Source organism: Leptodactylus fuscus, chromosome 8 (genome assembly GCF_031893055.1).
Source record: "Leptodactylus fuscus isolate aLepFus1 chromosome 8, aLepFus1.hap2, whole genome shotgun sequence".
Taxonomy (NCBI): domain Eukaryota; kingdom Metazoa; phylum Chordata; class Amphibia; order Anura; family Leptodactylidae; genus Leptodactylus; species Leptodactylus fuscus.
In genome coordinates, this window is record NC_134272.1 from 73,817,386 (window position 1) to 73,839,956 (window position 22,571).

At 41.3% G+C, this 22,571-nt stretch overlaps 1 protein-coding gene across 2 annotated transcripts in view; it reads right to left on the reverse strand.

Annotated features, from left to right (window-relative positions):
- Positions 1–22,571, reverse strand: part of XIRP2 (xin actin binding repeat containing 2) — a 114,505-nt gene that overhangs the window by 18,401 nt on the left and 73,533 nt on the right. For both annotated transcript variants that reach the window (XM_075284213.1, XM_075284214.1), the window contains exons 2-5: positions 22,207–22,349; positions 17,598–17,720; positions 4,601–4,693; positions 4,316–4,388 (exon numbers count right to left, since the gene is read on the reverse strand). In XM_075284213.1, the coding sequence (XP_075140314.1) occupies positions 4,316–4,388; positions 4,601–4,693; positions 17,598–17,720; positions 22,207–22,349 (432 nt within the window). The remainder of the gene's footprint in view (positions 1–4,315; positions 4,389–4,600; positions 4,694–17,597; positions 17,721–22,206; positions 22,350–22,571) is intronic.

Sequence of the window (22,571 nt, forward strand, 5' to 3'; positions counted from 1 at the left end):
CCAGTCACGGCCACTATACAATGGATGGCACTGTGGTTATTAAGCAGTGAGGGGCTGCAGTGTTTGTTGGTTTCTAGTTCCATTCGTTGTATAGTGCTGGTGCCCGGCAGAAGCTAAGAACAGGCGGTGCCGGGGTCGGAGCCCCATTAGTCTTTTGAATAAGGGTGGGTTCACACTGCTTCATGTGTCAAGGTTAAAAAAAAAGCAGCCTCAAAATCTGTTTTACATTTTTATTTTATTTTTTTTTTTCGTTTTTCTTTCCTCTAGTTCTTAGATTTATTTTCATTTTCAGCGAGCTTTTGGATGTTTCAGGAGGATTTAGAGCATTTTTTCTTCCTCAATATAGGGCAGGGCACTCCTTTTTTTGAGCAGACTCACATTGAAAACAAGGAGAGAATTTTTAAGGTATTTTTGAAGTTGCTTTTGGGGGCGGAAAAGCCTCAATAACCGTTCCAGAAGAAGTAGTGTGAACGCACCCTTATAGTGACACTTCTGTTTGTGTTTACAAAAAGACCAATGAACATGTCTCTATTAAAAAAAAATCTATCTATGGTGAGGGGAGCAGCAACCCCAAAAAATGCTGTCTACCGAAAGTATCATTGGTTTGGCTGAGTTTTGTTAAATGATGCAGCTTTTTAAATGGTGGACATTGAATTAAAGATTATTTGCCTATAGGTGGCGCTAGAAACACAGTTTACTATTTTTCTACAATATTTTTTGTATTTTTTTCCCTGGGTGCAACATTCCCTACCAGTAGGATCTCCGTATGTAGAATCATTCATGTAACTGCATCAAAATATGTTTGAGTATTATACTCCGAGATCTCTTCAGACCCAGAGTGCTATAATTGGAGGCTATAATTGGAGGCCAAGTAAAATCAACTTACCTTTCCTGGGATCTGCTGCCACTTTCTCTGGCATTCTGGCCTTCATCCTAGCTGTCTGCACTGAGGGTAGTGATTGGGACTGTGCAGTCACATGATTGGGGGGGTAGTGTCAACATCAGCTGAATTGTCATGACATTGACACACATGATCCTTGAGACCCAACCACTGGGCCGCAGTAGACATGGGGAACTGCTCTAAACAAGACTGGAATGCTGGAAGATGCCTCGGAGGAGCCCAAGAAAGCTGAGTTTTTTGTTTTTTTTTATTTCCCTCCCTGGCCCCCGATTATTAGACTCTAGGGCTTGACAAGACCTCGGAGTATTATTAACTTTGGTGGATTTGTCCAAGACAAGTCCCAAAAAGTTTTAGAAAATTCATAACAAACTTAGTCTATACAAACTGGTTTGCCCATATGTACTTAGGAGGGGCACTTTATCTCATTGAAGATTTTGGGATAACTTCAACATCTTGGAATTCAGGGAAAAAAAATACTCGCACAATTTTTCCTGTTGGAAATCTAAATGGTTTACCTTTTCCTAGAATTGCTAGCGAAGCAAACAAGTGTCCCTATACTGGTATGGTGGACTCTTCAGTACGACAAAATACTCCCCCAGGCCCACTTATGTTATATAGTACTTTTGTTGGATGCTGTAATGTATAACGCTCATCCCCCCCCCCCCTTGTCTCACTTCCTTTCTATGCGGTATGAATTTTTCTGCAATTGAAGCTTCTGACATTTCCGTATTAAGTGTCCTGGTGGCAATTAGTTGCAATTGTACTTTGCGTCCCAGATGTCTAATGACATTTATTGTTCTGCACTCCTGCTTTCATAATAATATTCCCTGGTGGTTTGTGCTTGGCAGAAATCCTGGATGCAGTTTGCAGTGAGATAAGCATTTCTCTCTCGACTTATGTCTATATCTGGAGATAGATGAAGTCTTTACTGCTCTTCACAAGTCTTTCTTCATTCTCAACAACTTTATGTACAAGCCTCAAGAAAATGAACTGATGGAGATGAAAGAAATCTTAATCGAGGCAATTTCTACTGCACGTTCATGAATCTCTCTTCACTCTAGTAACGATGGCCAACCAGTTAAGTGCTTAATTTTCTTATATGGTTACTATAATTCCCCATAATATATTGTATGTGGTGTTGGAATGAGGTTCTTTGGGTCAACCAGATAAAAAGATTGTGGGGCGACCCTCCAACAAGGAAAATGGACCATACCATTCCGATATGAGTGCCTCCTATTGAACCAGGGGTATAACTTGAGGGGGTACAGAGGGTGCAGTCACCCTGGGGCCCAGGAGCCTTAGGGGACCCATAAGCACTGGCACCAGTATTGAGATTGCAGCTTCCATCTGGTCCATAAGCCAAGGAGACCCATAGATTCCCCCTAACCACACTAAGGTGGATTAAACTCCTTATCACCCATAACCATTACTATCCATAAATCGCTGTAGGGTGGAGGTATGGCGCCCCGGACAAAAGATTGCACTGGGCCCACAAGACTTTAGTTAAGCCACTGTGTTGGACACTTACTGAGTTAAAGCCTGGGCCCACCAGGTAGTCTGGTGGGCCAGTCTAACACTGGCAATATGTAATGTATTCTCATATTTAATGGAACATGTATAATATCAACTCCATCTACAGAACAAATGAACCTGGTGGGGATCTATCCATATCCATGCATTCTCATAGTCAATAAGGCGTATCCCTACAAAGACTGGCACAAGTAACAATGACTATGGTGTCACACTGATCCCGGGTTCATTTCAGCCCCAACTTGTTCAGATAGAACTGGAAGTGGCATTATTATTATTATTATTTTGGTGCTGTCTCCTGGTCTCCTAGGGTGACGTCACGTGCCTGGGGCACCACTCAGTCCTGTGATTGGTCTTCAGCGGGGTTCAGTGATCATCATGATTGGCTATGGCTCAATCACAGGCCTCAGCGATGACTCTGGGAACGTAATGTCACCATGAGAGAGCTGGATGCCTCATGGAGAGCCAAGGCGAGTACCTTCACCTGTTACTAGTAAAATAATTTTCTCCAACACTTGTTGTAGTGACCATTTTCAGTTGTCCAAGACAAATCTCAAATTGTTCGGCTTTAGCCATTTGGAATATTCAAGTCAAACCCAGCTTGACATGGTATGACCCGAAATTCTAGTAGGGACATGCCCCATTGAAAATTGGAATGTTATCTCATTTGGAAGAAGATTAATAGAAGCACAACAGAGAAAAATAATTCTATATTATAGGGTATCTGACAAGATAGACATGTCAGGAGAGAAATAGTTAAAAAAAGATGGTGTCTTTAGAGTAAAGTTCCATGGGAAAGGTACAGTATACAAAACACATCAACACAACAGAGTAAACTGTCTCTCTAGTGTCGCCTATAGGTGGCTACCAAGTATGTAAACGTCAAACCAAGTGACTCAGCCAAACCAGATCATTCCTTTTATAGGCAATAGAGATGAGCGAACACTCAAATGTTCGGGGTTCGAAATCCGATTCGAACAGCCGCACATTGTTCGACTGTTCGAACGGGTTTCAAACCCCATTATAGTCTATGGGGAGGAAATGCTCGTTTCAGGGGTAGGCAACATTCGATCAAATTCTACTTACCAAGTCCATGAGTGAGGGTCAGGCTGGATTCTTCTCCCTGCGCAGCGTACCCGCGTCCTCTTCCGGCCTTGAATTCACTCTGCTAGGCATCGGGCCTGGGCAGAGCCGACTGCGCACGCCCGCACTACAAGCGGACATGTGCAGTCGGCTCTGCCCAGGCCCGATGCCTGGCAGAGTGAATTCAGAGCCGGAAGAGGACGCGGGGAGGCTGCGCAGGGAGAAGACTTCTAAAGGTAAGAGAAGAACTATCGTTGATTGGCAATGTATAGCATTCTGCCAATCAACGCTGGTTCTGCATCGAATCTTAACTTCGAACAGCTAGTACTACTCGCTCATCTCTAATAGGCAACACTGGACCCATCAATACCCAACTAAGGCTTCAAGTGTCCTATGATCTCCATGCAAGCTCCAGTTCCTAGGAAGTCTGTAGTCCCTTCAGAGAATTTACAATAATTCATGTTTCAAAATTCTCTAAGAATCGTACACTGCCTTACAGGACAGTTGCCTGTAGGCGGCGCTAAAAAGACACTTATCTCACTATAACAGAAGAGCGATTCCAAATTGATTCGTAAATGGCAATGGCCCCTTTAATACTGGTCAGATTATGGTAATACCTGCACCATCCAAAAAATAAAAATAAAAAAAGTGATGTTTTTATTTTACATTCTTTCTCTTTATCACTTTAGAAATTGTTCTTCATCAGTAAACTTACATGTTTCATTCACAAGACTTTAATTTGCTACTTCAATGCTTTCCATTTTGTGGCTGCTCCAAACACATTTAAAGCTGCATTCTTACCTACTCCATCAGCTTCTTGATTATAATTAGACGCTGCGCTCGTCTCTTGGGTGCTTTGCTCATGAACCGATACCTGGGTAAAGTAAATTATGGCATTTAAAATTTAGCTTTATCACCCGCTCGAAAACATAAATATATACATGAATGGACACACCGCCGCGTAGCCTCGGAAACTTGTGTAGAGGATGGAATTATTTTGTGAAATAACAGTAATAATTTTATTTGTGCGCGCAGGTTTCCGAGGAATATAAATACTCAGAGTGCTAATGAAAATTTGTATAATACCTGTTCTGTATTACAAGCTGAAAATTGGGTTTCATGTTGCTCAGCTGCTTGGCTGCTGCTCGAGAACGTGACTTCGTTGCTTCGTCTTGTTTCCTAAAAAAAATAGGATGTGGAAAATTAAAAGTTATTTTTTAAAGTCCAGTTATTTCTTCCACATATTGAATCATGAAAGGGAATCTGTCAGCAGCCAAATAGGTATTAAAGCAGAACTAGTATCATGTAGTGCGGACGGAGATAAGCACCCTCAACCCTTTCACTTGTGAATAGTGTTCTTTATTAATATGTAAATTAACTCTGCTCGGTGCTGCCCCCTGTACACTTGATAGGCATTGCTTCTCTTGCCCAGTTTCTGAAGCATTGCGCATGCGCGGTATAGTTCCTGTGACTGTTCATGGTTCACTCCCATCCCATTTAATGGCATCTTCTTAACATTTTATATTGATGGTCCTGGCATTACACAGTGTAGTTAGCTGAGGATGGCTCCATCCCTTGTGTAGTGGCAGTGCCAGGATACTGCAAGTATATGGGCGCTGAGCTGCAGAAATCCAGGGTGGCCACTATACAGTGACTGTCTGTTTCTTGCTCCATCCACCGCATAGACATGAGAGCTGAAAATACAGAGCTACAGATGTAACAAAGCTTAACATGACACTGTCCTCAGACTGGATATTTAGTAAAGATGATCAGCAGAAGGTTGAAGAAACATTTGGCAAAACGTGCCAGAAATCTTGGAGAAATTGCACCATAAAAGCAAAGTTCAGGGCATGTTCTACATGTATTATGTGTTTTAGACATCTTCCCATCAGCCCTGTAAGTGTCTAAATGAAGGGGCACGGCCAAGGCCCAGTTCATATCTGTGTTTGGGTCATTCTGTTCCCCTCTCCGCATGAAAAATGCAGAGAGAAAAGTGCTGCATGTACACGGACCCCATTATAGTTTATGGGGTACGCGGGTTTCCTTAGTTTTTTTATTCAGATTAGGTTTCCGTTTGAGGGGTCCCCAAGTGGACTCCCTAAATGGAAACCCACGTGTAGATGTGAACCAGGTCGAGTTGTAAAATGGCGCTTTTCGTACAATGTGTTGGTATATAGTACTCCAGTCAAGAGGTGGCATGAGGAGGAAGGAACAAACAAGGATAGAAAATCAAATTCGGTGTGCAAATTTTGATTCAATTTGTGGACCCCCCAAAAAGGCCTAACCAGTCTACTAGCAAATGGGATGCACCAGCCGCATGGATATTGGGACACAAAGTGGTCCTGATAGATACACAATACAAACTTAGATGATCTAAAAATACACCAGATTACAGTCCCTGCATAGTGGATGGTATTCTAGTGAATCCTATCCCAAAATTGTGGCAAAATATGTGCAGCACAAGGTCACTTTAAACATAGGTGCAATGGTGCAGATGCACCAGGCTCTATGGTTGCATGGGATCCCTCAGCCGCTGCAGGTCTAGCGGGACAGTCCCATATTTTGGGTAATGTTCCACTCTTCCAGGCAGCAGGCATTGATTTTCAAAGGGAACGTGGTTAAGTAAAAAAAAAAATATATATATATATATATATATATATATATATATATATATATATACTATATTGTTTTTTATGTAACATTGGTGGTAGAGCACTGCGGGAAAAATTGCAATGCATTGCCACCACAGTTTTTCCTGCAACTCTTTTTTGCTGTGGGGCTTTAGGCCGGGTTCACACGGAGTATTTTGGCTCGTGATTTGGTATGTAGACGGCGCGGGAGCTTTAGCGGGCCATATACGCTCCCATTGTTTTCAATGCAAAATAGCGCAGCGTATACGGTACCGGCTCCCATTGAAAACAATGGGAGCGTATACGGCCCGCAAAAGCTCCCGCGGTGTCTGTGTACCAAATCACGAGCCAAAATACTCCGTGTGAACCCGGCCTTAGTCTTAAGAAGTTGTAGCCTAAACAAGATGCACCACATTACACCACAGACGTGCCACACTGTGCCAAAGATTTGTGTCTAGTCATAACCACAATAGTAAATCTAGGCCACTGTCTGATTCAAGTTCTGTGAAAGAGGGAAGGAAATTACCATAATGTGTAACATTATGTGCGCCCTGAGGATGCAGACACAGGATGTGGACTCTGCCAATGGTAGACCCCCATCGCAGTAATTCTCCCACCCCCATAAAATAAAATTAGTCTGAAACATTCAATGTGAATTTGGCCTAAACCTATCATTTAGTAGTATGTGAATATTTCATGTGTAAAAGCTAATCCCACACAGTAAGTGAAATCAGCCAAGTCTTTGCTCTTGCTCTGAGAGGTAATTTGGGCCTTGTCTAATGGTCCTGTATGTTCACCGTAGGTGAGCGCTTGTATATTACTACCTAGTTTATTCTGAAGAATTAAGCTGTTATGAAATGGGAGAATAATTGGGAATGCTGAGTCTGAGCTGATGGCGAGAGCTGCCTTCTCTCTGGCTTCTCTCTGCCTTCTCGCCGCCTCTGGGATGCATTACTTTAAATGTAGTCATTTGTGAAAAGCATTTCAAGCTTTGTTTTAAATGACTAAATATCAGAGCTGAAAGCCGCGTTTAATCAGATGAGAACGCTCGCCGTATGAAAGGAAAACACTACTTCATTTCTATGTATTATGATGTTGCCTTGAATGTGATAGGAGCCATTTTATTTGCACAAGCGCCAATAATACACTTTCTAGTCGAGCTAAAAGTACTAATAAAGAAGACATTTAGCATGGCCATTACCGCCATTCATTAAGAACCATTGATGATTGCAGCCTACAGGATCAAAAGATATGCGGGCGGCAGTAATGAAATAATGCTGATATACGCATCCACCTTAACTACAATCCATTCAGATGTATGTACTGGCAGTGGTCCAAAACCAGGCAACATATTAAAATATTAATAATGATGTAAATGAAAAACATGACTGCAATCAAAAATACTGGGGATGAGCTGTAATACCAGACACAACACATGGATAGGGGTGGCGCCGTTACGGAAATTGAGGCAAGTCAATTATACCTATGGAAATGCTGATGGTTTCCCTATAGGTATATTTGAAGCAGAAAGTCCATAGAAGAAACCTCTGGATACTATTTGTGAAAAACGAGAAAAACTGTGATGTGTTACCACCCCGGTTTTTCCAGTAGTGCTACATGGTGCCTTAACCTAAAAGCTATTTTTATGCACTTCCCCTAGGCCTTTATTTATTATACTCAAGGACCTGAAGAGACCCAAGAGTAAAATAAGGATTTGTGGTGGCAAGAGCCAAAAATCTTTATGGTAAGAGGAAGTTGCTGGGCGGTGACTAAAGGCAAAACGTTACATTGCTTAGATTTGCATATGAGTGATTTTGGTGGATACGGATTTTGAACAATCCCTACTTGTTAAAAGGGTCCTTAAATAATAAGTTGGGACCCTGGGTAGCATATAGTCAGTCAGAGGTCAAAAGAGGCTTGAGGAAGACACTGGGGACTGCCTGACGCCAGAAGGGTGAGTGAGTATAAGTTTTTTATTTTTACTCACCTCCCCTTGGCGTCTACTTATTATACTTTGAAGTCGGAGGAGACCCCAAAGTATAATAATAATAATAATAATAATAATAATAATAATACATTCTATTTATATAGCGCCAACATATTCCGCAGCGCTGTACAATTTGTAGGGTTCAAATACAGACAGAAAGATACATTACAAAGAATGTCATTTTACACAATGGGACTGAGGGCCCTGCTCGCAAGAGCTTACAATCTATGAGGTAGAGGGGGTGACACAAGAGGTAGCAGGGGCGGCATTGCTTATGCAGAGGTCAGACAATTTTGTACTAGAGGTGACTGACATTACACAAACATAAAACTTTATGAGCCGTCACCAGTCATGTCCTTTAACATGTGGAAGGTGCTTGGACATATAGAGTTAGCCTGAAATGGCATCATATCATGTGGGGTAATATGGGAGCTGGAACAGAGGAGGGTTAAATTTGGGGGATTCTAATGACGGTACTGGGTTTACATTAGGAAGGGTTGATATTAGGAATTGGGATAGGCCTGTCTGAAAAGATGTGTCTTTAATTTGTCCGGGGTAGAGCATTCCAGAGAAGTGGTGCAGCTCGGGAGAAGTCTTGTATACGAGCGTGGGAGGTTCTGATAATAGAGGATGTAAGTGTTAGGTCATTGAGTGAACGGAGAGCACGGGTTGGGCGGTAGACAGAGATGAGAGAGGAAATGTAGGGAGGTGCGGCATTATGGAGAGCCTTGTGGATGAGAGTAATAACTTTATATTTTATTCTATATTGAATAGGCAGCCAATGTAGTGACTGGCACAGACCAGAGGCATCGCTGTAGCGTCTAGCCTGATAGATGAGCCTGGCCGCTGCATTCAGAATAGATTGTAGAGGGGAGAGTTTAGTGAGAGGAAGACCGATTAGTAAGGAGTAGCAGTAGTCAAGGCGAGAATGAATCAGAGAGACAATAAGTGTCTTTAGTGTATCTCTGGTGAGGAAAGTGCGTATTCTGGAGATGTTTTTGAGATGGAGGTGACATGAACGTGCGAGTGATTCAATATGAGGGGTGAAGGAAAGGTCTGCGTCAAACATGACCCCGAGGCAGCGGGCCTGCTGCCTAGGAGTTATAGTAAGGCCTGAGACTGCAATGGATATATCAGGGACAGATCTGTTAGATGGTGGAAACAGTAGTAGTTCAGTCTTGGAGAGATTTAGTTTCAGATAGTTTCGGGTCAATAGTTAGCAGCACAGGACGGGTCCAGGGAGGGTTTTTTCAATAGCGGAGTTATAACAGCATGCTTGAAGGAGGATGGGAAGATTCCAGAAGAGAGAAGTTAAATATTTTAGTAAGGTAAGTCGTGACAGCAGGTGACAGAGATTGGAGAAGGTGTGAGAGGAAGGGGTCACTACTGCATGTTGTAAGGCGAGATGAAGAAAGTAGCTGGGAGACTTCCTTGATTTTCAAGGGTGGAGAACCCCAAAAGGTTTGAGTACAATCCAAAACTTTTGGAAAATTGGGTTGAATTTGGTTCTATCCAAAATAGTTCAATCATCCCTGGTAACGAGTCTGATGGAGAATTCATCTCAGAGAAGATTTTTTTAAAAAATATCAAAATTCATATTTCAGAAATCTTCCTCTCCATATTGTAGTCATTGACTGTAAGGAATCAATAATAAATTAGAAGACATTAGGTATTTTCTTATTGGGTCTGTTTTATAGGACTGTAATCGAGTTCTCTAATGTAATTGCTCTCTAACTGTACATGGAGACCTTGTCTTTCAGTCAGTCCATTAAAACCTGACACAGAAAACTATTCATATTAATATACGATCTCCATTATCTGGCGTAGCTGACATTCCTATGGATTCAAGAGCCACTTAATGGATGACAATTGCGGTTTGATGAGATGACGTGATCTACATCCCGCTATACAGTAGCTAAAGAATAATAGACTAATAGATGGGAGATCATTATCAATATCACCCTAACGAATTGCATATTAGAGAGGTTCAGCTAAGCCAATAGGAGTCCGTCAAGTGAAAGGCTCAAACAAGGTCAATACTGTGTGCGGTCAGTTGATTGTGAAAGACGTTGGGTCCACTCATATAATTCATATGAATGCAAAAATGGATGCAAATGGACAGCCATCCATTTACATAGAGTCACTGTTAAAAAAAGATACAAAAAATTCATTTTTTAATGTTTTTCTTTGACAGACACACTAAGTATACTAAGATGGTTCCTTTTAACATTGGCTCTATGTAAACGGATGGCCAACCGTTTACGTTCACTTGCATTAATGGATCGGCTAAACAAATGGAAAAGACATAATGTGAATGCATCCTAATATAGCTGTGCCTAATTCCTGTTCATATGCCCTGCGTCAGACTTGTACATTGTAGAGGAGACTTACCAGCACCGGAACGCTGTTCATGAATAGCTCGGATTCTAGAGAACCATTCACATGAATTTTTTTTTTATAAATGGACATAGAAATGAATGGCAAGTTATGTAATAATATGTTTCATAGGCAGGGAACAGATGGAAAAATAAAATAAAAAAAATAAAAAGTGTAAAAACCAATGGAACCAGGCCTATCAGAAAGGCCATAGGCAAAAAATAAAAATTGAGTTTCCAACCGCTTATTTGGGGGCTCATCCTATTCCTGTAGGCAAACTACCAATGCCTACTGTGTATTTCTAATCAAAACTCCCTTGAATCTGTGCCATGACCACTGCAAATAAAACCACCTGGGGTACCATCAGGATTTTTAGGGACATATACAGTTTGTTCGGCTAGAGGTAGTTACTCCCTGTCCATAGGGGAAAAACATGCTGATCGGTGGGTGTCTGACATGGATCTCAAGTTTTGATGGAGTGACTAGTCAGACAGCGCATGCAGCTCCATTCATTTGAATGAGGACCACATGAAATAACAGATAACCAATCCTTCATCTATATGAGGTAGTCATCAAATTAGATTCTAAATATGCTATTGCTGATGCTGTCACCCATGTCTAGTACATGTATCCATGTTGACTACCTGCACCCATGTCTAGTAAATGTACTCATGTCTATTTTCTGTTTTAGCAAAACACTGCCAGTACATATATCTGAATGGATCGATAATGCTTTATACCAGGCAGGAATCTACACTATGAGGACAATGTCACAACAGGTCCATGTAAAACTGTGTTAACGGCTGCTGATAACTGGAGAGGTAATGGGGGTTTGGTCACCTGAATGTGAACGAGGAGGGCTATAGGGAGCAGATGTGAGAAACAGAGGAGGAGCCAAGAGCCGTTTTCACAAAAGAATTAGGGAAGAAGAGGGGGCTGGAATTCTGATGAATCTGAGGTCACATGGAAGTTCTCAAAAGTATTTGTATTATGTTAGTGTCTCTGGACCAAATATCAGAAATGTCAGGAACTGGCTGACAACAGAGAGCACTAGAACAAGCTGTTTAAATCTTACACAGCGCTGAGAGATTGATCTGAAGCACCCAAACAACTACACCAGGGACCCAATTTGGGGCCCATGTTATCAGCACAGAAACTGTTCTAAGAAATAAACACTCCACAAACTGAAGTCAAATCATAATCCATGATAAACTTACAAAGCAGATAAAAGCCCGGAGGATGAATGTCCAGGCCAAAAAGTCAATTTGAGAGATAATGTCAGAACCAAAATCATCAACAAGCCAAAGGTCAATATAAACCAATCAAGCACAAATGATCAGGATATAGAAGCCTCACTAAGTACAACCAAATAGCAGGCACCTGGTTGAGGAGGAAGAGGGTTTAAATATGCTGATTGGCTGCTAACTGGATAAGCCTAGGAGAATCCTGAACACTGCAGAAGCTTCACAGTTTTGAAACGATGTGCCTTCAACCTGAATATTCCAAATTGTACATTTTTAACTAAAGCAAAAAGGACTCCGCATTGACACTCTCTCTCTCTCTCTCTCTCTCTCTCTCTCTCTCTCTCTCTCTCTCTATATATATATATATATATATATATATATATATATATGATGATAATAATAAAAAGAAATATACCAAAAATTATTTCAAAAAGTATATAATAAAAAACCTCTTTATACCATTTTTAATTAAAGTTTTGAATGAAAATATTAATAAAGGAACATCTTCTAAAGCGACGTCTTTCACCCTTTATATTATTCCGTACACATATTTTGTATTTTTTTTTTAAACAAATTTTTCTATTATGCGAATGAGAGGTTGAAGTTTATTAATTAAAAGATTATTAATTTATTTTATATGACTGAAGCATATTGTCATTTCTGCAAATACAGACTGTATGCTACAATGAAGGACTACTTGACACAAAAACATGACTTATTTGTCAAGCAGAGGATTTAATCATCTTTATGTTAAATACAGTAAACAGTATGATGATCTCCAGTGAATTACAGTAGGGGGATTTTCTATGAATTGACGTTTTTTGCCTGTCCCTTTGACAGGCTGTCAATATCAGATGAGTGGAGATCCAGCTCCTGGCGCCGCCACCACTTACCTGGATGGATGAGCTGCCATGGTCTGATGACCACCACATCCTCTACGCACAGCACTGTACGCTTGACAGCAGCTGTTCCAGTTGATCGGTGGGGTTGGCCGGAGATGGACCTTCACCAATTTATTTTAAGACCATCAATTTCAACATCCTGAAAGCCCCTTTAAAGTTTTATGTTCATATAGGAATGTACAAGTAAGTGCATAATTCATCAAACCAAGCTCCCCGACAGTTACAATTGAGATTTATGCTTTTGGATGACATTTCCATATACAATGTTTCATAACATGGGATTCCATTTATATCACTTGTGCAGCTATACTTGGATAGTATACAGTAGGACAGTTTGTTTTACTCTGCAGACTTGCATTGACAACTATTATTCATGTTCAGTATATAGTCACATTTCGGAACTTATAGCCCCAATGCCAGATCACGTCCACTAGATCAATGAAGAACCTCTGGAAACCTCTGGTTATCTAAACTCAGTAGAATTGGTATTGGTGAAGTGGTTTTATTTCAGACCCTACAACAGACTAATTGGAGGTAAAAGTCTTATCTGATCATTATGGACAGAGTACCCTTAACTATATGGTAAATGGTGCTCTAGCATAGGGCCCTATGGTAGTAGGAGGCCCTCTCAGCCAACCCAGATAGCAAGGCCCAATTTCACCTCTATTTATGTCCTCGATATGCAGAGAATTAGCACAGTGGGAGAGGACACCCCACCTTTGTCCCCACAGAGGGGACATTAAATGATATGGGGGTCATTGAAGGCATATTAGACAGTGTGAGTGATGGTATAATATGTGGGGCCACTTATATACTGTGTTGGACCACTAAGGTAACATTATTCAATGTGGGCATTATATCATGTGGGGCCACTTGGGGACATTATCATGTGTGGTGGGAACTAAGGAGGCATTATCACTGAGTTATACATTGAAGGGCAAAATTACTGTGTTGGAGTAGAAAGGGACTCAGTCAGAGTTTAAAGAGCTAAAGGAAACATGGCTAGGGTTTGGGGCTCACAAAAACATTGCATGTGACACACTTGTCTGTCTTTGTATTCTCTGAAAGTTGGGAGGTATGTCTTTAGTGGTGAGGGTGGAGGGGGCCACACTTATGAAACCATTCCTCTGTGAAACCAATGCGTTCAAAGAGCCCTGAGTATGGAAGATGGAAGGTACAGTAATAGCATTGAGCTGATCTTGAGATTTCAGGATCGATTTTAAAATCCGATTTCCAATCATTTTCCAGCCAATCCTGATCGTGAAATTTGCTCGATTGCCGATCGGAATCCATTTTTTTCCGATCGCTCAACCCTATACAGTATGCAATGGCCAGGGTCAAACTGAATTATGTTTTTGGAGTGTGGGTGTTAGGAAATTACTTTGATGCCAGTTCCCCAGTAGCTGCTGGAAACCCTGGAGAAACGGGCACAAGAGACAGTGAGCCATAAGCTGAAGCTCGCCACTGTCCCTATCCTAGGTAGTAGGTGGCAACTTGGAGATGATCCCTTCCTATATATGTGACAAACAAAATGGAGACAAGACAAACAACAACAAAGGGAGGTCAGCTAGCCAGGGTTCGGTAACAGTCGAGTAACGCAGTATCAAAATCGAAATCCAAAAGAATAGTCAATAGGGAAAGCCAGAGGTCAAGAATCAGAATACAAGTAATTAAACAACAAGAGAAAGCCAGCACGAGGCAATAACAGGCACCAGTGTGAATGTGAGCCAAGACCAAATAGGGGAGGATGAACCCGCCCTGGAACTGACAGGAAGGCAGGCTGTCAATCACAGGGCAAGACCAAATTAACTACTTCATGGACTGAGGCAGACAAGGGCAGAAGACGGGTGTGGTGCAAATTCAATTAAAGAACTAGAGCCGTGTTCACACAGTGCAACCAAAAGCTCTAAACAAAGAACTCAACTGCACACGCCTCCTGCACCGGCACATGCGAGCAGATGGTGGCGCAGTGACCTGAACAGGCAGAGATGTTAGAGTGGGAGAAAACAAGGGTGCCCAAGGGAAATCCACGCAAAAACACAAGAAGAACACACAGACTCCTTGCAGATGTTGTCCTTGGTCAAAGTAAAACCACAACACCTCAACAATGCAAGACAACAGTGCTAACCACTGAGCCATGGCTCTGCACCTGTCTTGGGTTCCTTGGACAGGGCCAACCCAAAAACCTAGCAGTTGTGTCTATTTTAAGGTCACTTGCCGCTTGGGTCTTCCTCAATGAGTTTATATGTCATGTAATTACAATGTTAACAACAAGGATTATGATAAAATTAGTAGCCATGCCCATATTCTGTATAGGAAAGAGTGGGGCCGAAGAAATCTCCGCGCTACACTGTCGGTTGCAGTAAGTAACGTTCTGTATTTGTATTTACTATACTGAGAATAAGACAGAAATGCGACCAACATATTCTTACCATGAAGATACATCACTTTCCATAACTATAGAGAATAATTGACCCAGCTTTGACTTTGAATATAATCTTTTTATAATCTACATCTTTATTCACCATTACAGACTGCATTGCGCACTTTATGATATAGCCCGTCAGATCTTCCGTATTATCATAAATGCATCTTCTTAGCGCACAATTATCATTTTTCATTATGTGGCTTCTATACGTAGTCTGATGAGCTTTATTATAAGACTATTCACACATTTCACAATCATTATCTCCTGCAACCATTTACAGAGATGTATGATAATGAAGCTATAAAGTCAAGAAAACTCTTCTGATGTGAAACAACATTTGCTTGGTGGATAATGTGTCTATATTGCGACGGCGCAGAAGACTAAATGTTGTCCATTAAAAGGAGAGACACTGCAGGATCATGCATATATATAGAAAGTTTGACTACTAGATGTAGACTGGCGCTACCATAGTAGTATTGGCTAATGAGTCTAAGGCTAGCTTCACATAAGATATCGATTTCCATTTGGGGGTTCCGTCCCCCGTTCCACTTGACAAATGCGAAGAGAAAAGTCCTGCAAGCAAGAATTTTCTCTTTGCCTTTTTTGGGCGGAAACCCAAAGCGGACCCAAAGAATGGAAACCCAATTGCATGTGTGAATTAACTCCATCGCTGTACGGCAATAACAGACAATAACAGAGTAAAGCTCAAGAATCCAGGTCTTAAACTAGCGGACCGCCCCTCTACTGACTCATTGTGAGACTTATTCTCCATCCACCAGAGAATGTGATTAGATAAGAACTCTTCCTGTTCCACTGCTTTCTTAAGGGTATTCCTACGTGTCAATTGATTTTAATGGTAGAATCCCTTTAAACATGTTGGCTTGTTCAATAGGAAAGGGGCCTGTAGCAGGGATGAGGTGTGCAGTGTTAATAGCGTTTGTGTGTCTAAACTTGGTGTAGTATGATTTATTTGTTGTATTGTAACATATGTACTTGCACTATGTTGAGTCACATTGGTGTAGGCCAATTCGCAGTTGGTGTTTTAGTACTTTTTAATCTTTAGAGGGGGGATGTAGTTGCACCTGTGAGTAGCACCTTGTATCAGTTGTTTGTTGTTCCGCATGGGGCTACTGAAATAAAGCACTGCCTAAGTTACCCAGGTATGACACCCTATTTAAAGGGGTATTCCCAAGTCCCTTGCTCACCAGTCTTCGCTGCTGCAAAGACTTCTTTCTTCCTGGTATTCAACGTCAATTGGTGGGTGGGGTTTCATATGCAAAGCCATACTGTCTGACTACCTCCAGTTTAGCTCTGCCCCCAAATTAGTGTGTAGCTCCACCCACCACATAGCGTGATTCTATGGGACGACTGAAGGGCCTGTGACGTCATCAAAGGTCCTATAACACTTGGCTGTAGCTTGTTCTATATAGAGTCGGCTAAATCCTAGTGGGCTAAGGGACCAGGTCCTTCTATCCACTAGCTTTTAGCCTGCTCTATATAAGAAAGCTAAATCCTAGTGAGCAGAGGGACCAGGTCCTTTAGCCCACTAAGATTTAGACTGTTTTATATAAGAAAGCAGGGCACAGGAACAGCTACAGACACAGGCTTGCTCCCGTGCACTTAGCCTCTCCTCCCTCCCCCCTGAGAGCAGGCAGCTACATCACTTGACATTTGAGCAGATAATCCCAAGGGACATAGAAATGCAGTGTCAACAATGAAGTGAATAAATTAAGATAGCGGCCAAACAAAGCAGTTTTGCTGAAGCAGTGTATTTAGGAAAAGTCTTAAATCCACATTAACAAGCAACATAGATAGGATCCTTGTTATGGGACAACCCCTTTAAGGTCCCATTCCAGTGCTTTCAAGGAGTGGTCTTACTTGTTGGGGAGTGCATTGGACATCTGGTTCCACAAATTGGACAACTTGGGATATTTATGGGTTAGAGAATGGGTTCTCTGGAGACATGTGTCTCCCACAAAAGTAGAACTGATCTATTCATTGCCATGGCATACAATCTTACACACTGAGAAAACTATTTGTGTTACTTCCGACCTATCATCTGTCATTGTTATTCCAGGACTGCAGTGAAGAGCAAAGTGTTTATGTGCTTTATTGCTGTTGGGTAACTTCAGGTGACCTGCAGATGTCAGGTCGAATGGAGACAGACCAGGTAGAGTAACATATTGCCACCATTGCCTGATTAAATATTTGCCACCACCTCATGCATATTGAGGACTACACAGGGGAACCTCATCATTGAGTGGACAACCAAAAAAATGGTTTGTTGAAGACCACATCCAACCCTTTGGTATGTGACCCAACGGTAAAGGCGTCTGTCACTGGTTTGAGATGAGGCAGAACATGGCGGATTGACATACGAGCACCCTGTAGATGTTCCCCTTAGTTGGAGTTAAGCCTTGGGCACCACCACTACAAGACAATACTGTTAACCACTGAGCCACTATGTCACCACCTTCGAAAAAACAGAGGTGACAAAACTTTTATAAATGTCTCACCTTCACAGATCTCTGCTGATACTGGGACACAGTACTACGACTCGAAGCTTCTGACTTTTCGAAGTGCTTCTTCATGCTAGCCAATCCTCCAGACATCACACAAGCTTCGGACTCCTCCAGCATCTACAAAGTTAAGATGATAGAAATTTCACTGTAAAACTTTCATCTATTTCCTTCACTTCATCTATAAACAGGGAAACTATCTGATAGATCTACACATAGGATCTAAAATCTAATAACCTGCATCCAGTACATTTTATAGGGAGATAAATGGGAGTTATATCAGAAATGCCTGTAAGATGCATGGAGTCATCGGCGGCGGTACGCACAAGTCTGGCTCTGCCGCAACGTTTTATAAAAAGAAAATGAAGTCAGCAATCACTGATCAACATAAAACATTTTTACATATTTCCGAGCCGGGCTAATGGTGTGGCCATGTGATTACTTATGGAGAAGACAACCTGTCGGGCCGGAGGAAATAGACGGTGGAAATGGCAGCTTACACATATTACGGCTGACAGCTTCTATGCATCACCTATCACCGTGTCATACTGACAAGCCATCTACATTTTTTCATAGCATTTTGATCCAATTTAGTTCGCCTCTCGGAGAAAGGAGTGTATTCATAAAACAGAGTGGGAGGTGATGAATAAAAAGCTTACAGCCGCACAATTTCATCACAATGGAAGAAGGAGTAAGGGATTGATGGAGCTCAAAAATATGTGTATTTATCTGGAATAATAAGACGCCTCAGACCACTCATTTCTTTAATATATTCTTAGATATGTTATTAAATTGATGATAGATAGATAGATAGATAGATAATGGATGGAAGGATGGATAGATACAGTAGATAATGGATGGATGGATGGATGGATGGATAGATAGATAGATAGATAGATAGATAGATAGATAATGCATAGCTAAATAGATAGATAGACAGATAGATAATGGATGGGTGGATAGATAGATAGATAGATAGATAGATAGATAGATAGATAATGGATAGATAAATAGATAGATAGATAGATAGATAATGGATAGATAGATAGATAGATAGATAGATAGATAATGGATGGATGGATGAATGAATGGATAGATAATGGATGGATGGATAGATAGATAGATAGATAGATAGATAGATAGATAGATAGATAGATAAATAGATAATGGATGGATAGATGGATAGATAGATAGATAGATAGATAGATAGATGGATAATGGATGGATGAATGGATAGATAATGGATGGATGGATGGATGGATGGATGGATGGATAGATAGATAGATAGATAGATAGATAGATAGATAATGGATGGATGTTTGGATGGATGGGTGGATGGATAGCTAGATAGATAGATAATGGATGGATAGATAGATAGATAGATAGAGACAAGTGTATTGTACAAATTACACTTAGAGGAGCTTTTATGAAATTCCATTCTAAATCCATAAGAATTAAAGGGGCATATCCATACAAGACTCGTTTCATTTTAGATTCGCACGTGACAACCCTCTGGTTCATTTTAGTCCTAACTTGTTCCAATAAAATCAGAAGTGAAATTATTATACATTGGGGTCTCCTCAGACCCTCAGAGTATAATAGGAGGAAGCCCAGGGGAGGTGTAAAAAAATCAGTTATATTCCCCTTCCCTCCCCTCTCCTGGGCCTCCTCGTGGTATCTGCTACTTTCTCTGGGTCCTCCTCTGGCCTCTTCCAGCCTCCCGATGTCATGACCCCGGGTCACTGCTGAGGTCTGTGATTGGGCCTCAGTGCTTCAGACAAACTTTAGGTAAAAAGTTAACGTGGGCTGATTCTGGTTCTAATGGAATCAATTTGCTCGTCTGTAGATATCAGATAAAGTATAGCATAACAAATGAACCGGATTTGCCCTGAATATTCCAAATTGTTTGATTTCTAAAGAAACCAAACAATTTGAGATTCATCTTGGATGAATAAAAAATGGCCGCCACGATATACATTGGGGTAAATGATTATACTCTGGGTTGTCTTCTTTGATGCAGGATTCAGACACAGATTCTGCATCAAAATCTGGCTCAATAAACCCGTGTCCTGTCCTGGCCCGGCCCCTTCTACCTGCCTTATATAAAACACAAATAATCCGATTTCTTTAGGTTTTAGCAGTTCATTATGGAGAGACAATGACTGTTCTTTCATCTGATTTTATCTCCTGACCAGAAAGCTGCCAGTGACACTGTGACGGCGCCGGCTGCTTCCACTAATCATCATTACTCCGCTACCTTATTTCTATGTTGATTAGGCTTTTCCTAATGGATCACAAGTCTACGGAAAGAAAGGGGAAAAGCGCACAGCCTGCGAATTAAAATGAGATTTCATACGAAAGAAGAAAAACTTATTAGCATCCAGTAACAAAAGCAAAGCCGCCGCGCTATCTATAAATCTATGAAGTCTTATTAGAAAATTACTATTTTCCACTTGGGTAGATGAAACTTTTAATATTAGAGCTGTATATGATGTGTATTCTCATTAGCAAATTTTATCACTGCCTTGACCCGTTATTAATTTTATTTGCTTTTTTTTTTTTTTTGCAAGATTTCAGACGCAATTACCTTTTTACACATCATATATTTGCAGCAGTCACAATAAAATACATTCGGATTTGGCTTTCTTAAAGTGCGCCCGTCGTATATAGGTATTGATAATGGGGAATTCATTAACCTAGTTATCAATCTGTCTCTGGCCATGTTCTGGTGCAAGCGGGTGCTATTCTGGCACGTCTTTGGCACATGGACCTTTCTTGCATCGGATCCTTTATTCTGCGCCTTGATGGCGTAATTGGGCAGAGCAGAGACCAAGGTGGGGATGCCCAACAGAGATGGGCGAATGGTTTCGGCAAGAGTCAGGTTAGACCTGAATATCCTGGTGAACTCATACAAGTCACAATGAAATCTACTCCAGCTCGATGGGTGTAGACTTCAATCTTGGTGCAAACATGTGTCCCTGATTCATTAAAAGGGTGGAGCCTCTTATTAATTTGCATATTCCTCAAATGTTTTGAAACCAAGTTTATCACCAAGAATTAGTAATAATGTCATCAGGGTTGTAGCTATAGGGGGTGCAAGGGTTGCAATCCCACATCGTCCCTGAACAATGTTGCTGCCACATAGGTATACTATTGGGATGGTAAACGCTGCAATGTGAGTGGGGGGGCTGTTACAGATTTTACTCATTTGCTATTATTAGTGTATTCTATGTATAAAAATAACTGATTATTGGCCGAACGCTGTATTTTATTTCTCTCCCAGCAGGTGGCGCTTCATCAATGTAATGAAGGCAGAGCTTTACTCCAGTCCTGGTGTCTACTACCCAGTGTCTCTAGTTAGTAAAGGGAGAATTCCTATTTCCGCTATGTAGTCTATGCAGAGAGAACAAGGAGTGACAGACTGATTTTCCTTAGTTGAGCTTTAATGCATTGTATATATGGCTGAAGAAGCAATTTTATACTTTTATGTCCTCCTGGGTAAGGACTAGATATACTGGTGTTTCTGGTGTATGAAATACTGTCCAAAACTTTACATTAACCATATTTGCCAACTTTTGAGAACAGGCTTTAGGAAGAGGTTAAAGAGGACCTTTCATGGATTTGGGCACATGCGGTGTTATAAACTGCTGGAAAGCCGACAGTACACTGAAGTCAGCGCAATGTCGGCTTTCCCGATCTGTGCCCCGGGTAAAGAGCTATCGGTATTGGTACCGTAGCTCTTCATCGTCAGAAAGGTGTTTCTGAAAGTCTGTCAGGAACGTCCTTCTGCACAGCAGCGCCTATAGCGCTGTACTGTGAGACCGGGGAGGAACGTCCCCTCTCCTCCTGACAGTAGTCGTCCATAGATGAGTATTATAAGGAGAGGAGGGGGCAATCCTCCCCGGTCTCACAGTACAGCGCTATAAGCACTGCTGTGCAGAAGGACGTTCCTGACAGACTTTCAGAAACACCTTTCTGACGATGAAGAGCTACGGTACCAATACCGATATCTCTTTACCCAGGGCACAGATCGGGAAAGCCGACAGTGCACTGACTTCAGCGTACTGTCGGCTTTCCAGTGGTATATAACACCTCATGTGCCCAAATCCATGAAAGGTCCTCTTTAAGAGTAAAGTGGGAACCCCTAGGCAAAAATCTATTGGCCATACTGTACACATTATATCATTATTGGTAGGAAATCTCTAACTAGTGCAAGAAAGTATCTTCTCCCAGATGACACCAAGTCCCAAAGTACGTCATATAAGACGAAAATGGACTACGCACCGCTCGCATCTACGTTGACTGTGCATCACCGCACAGCATGACAAACGTATAGGGATAATTTTCGAGCTATAGTGAGCTTATCTTTTCTTCCTTGCGTTAACCAGTATTTCTCTCCTGTTCTACACTATCTAGGGATGACGGAAGACACAATACATAACAATGTTCTTCCATATTATAGGACTCATTCCTGTCTGACCACCCCAACAGTGACCCTATTATTTTAATTATTTTATTTTTACAGTTTTTATATCTTCAAACAAACCCCCCATATAACCTTATATCATATAGCATCAGTATAGTCAGATTTGCTTGTGAAGCTTACATTTCTGCTGGTGGTTTGCCCTTTGTTGGTCACGGCAGCCTGATACATGGCCATTCTGTCTTTTAATGGTAAAGATTCAGGCAGGTCCAGTGGTGGATTACCACTTTTGGCAGTGCCCTCCGATGGTCCTTTCTTGGTAATACCTGACAAAGGATTAAAAAAAGCACAAATAAATTTTGGACCCTGACATTGATTGCAAACTAGTACCAGAATTTTGGAAGAAATACTAAACATACAGTTAAAAAAGACAAAAAAATAAAATAAAAAATTAGACCAAAAATGACAAAGGACACCAAAGGAGAAATGAAAGAATGGTGCCCATTAAAACCAGTCGGTTGTTTATATAATGTCCTGTTTTTCCTCTT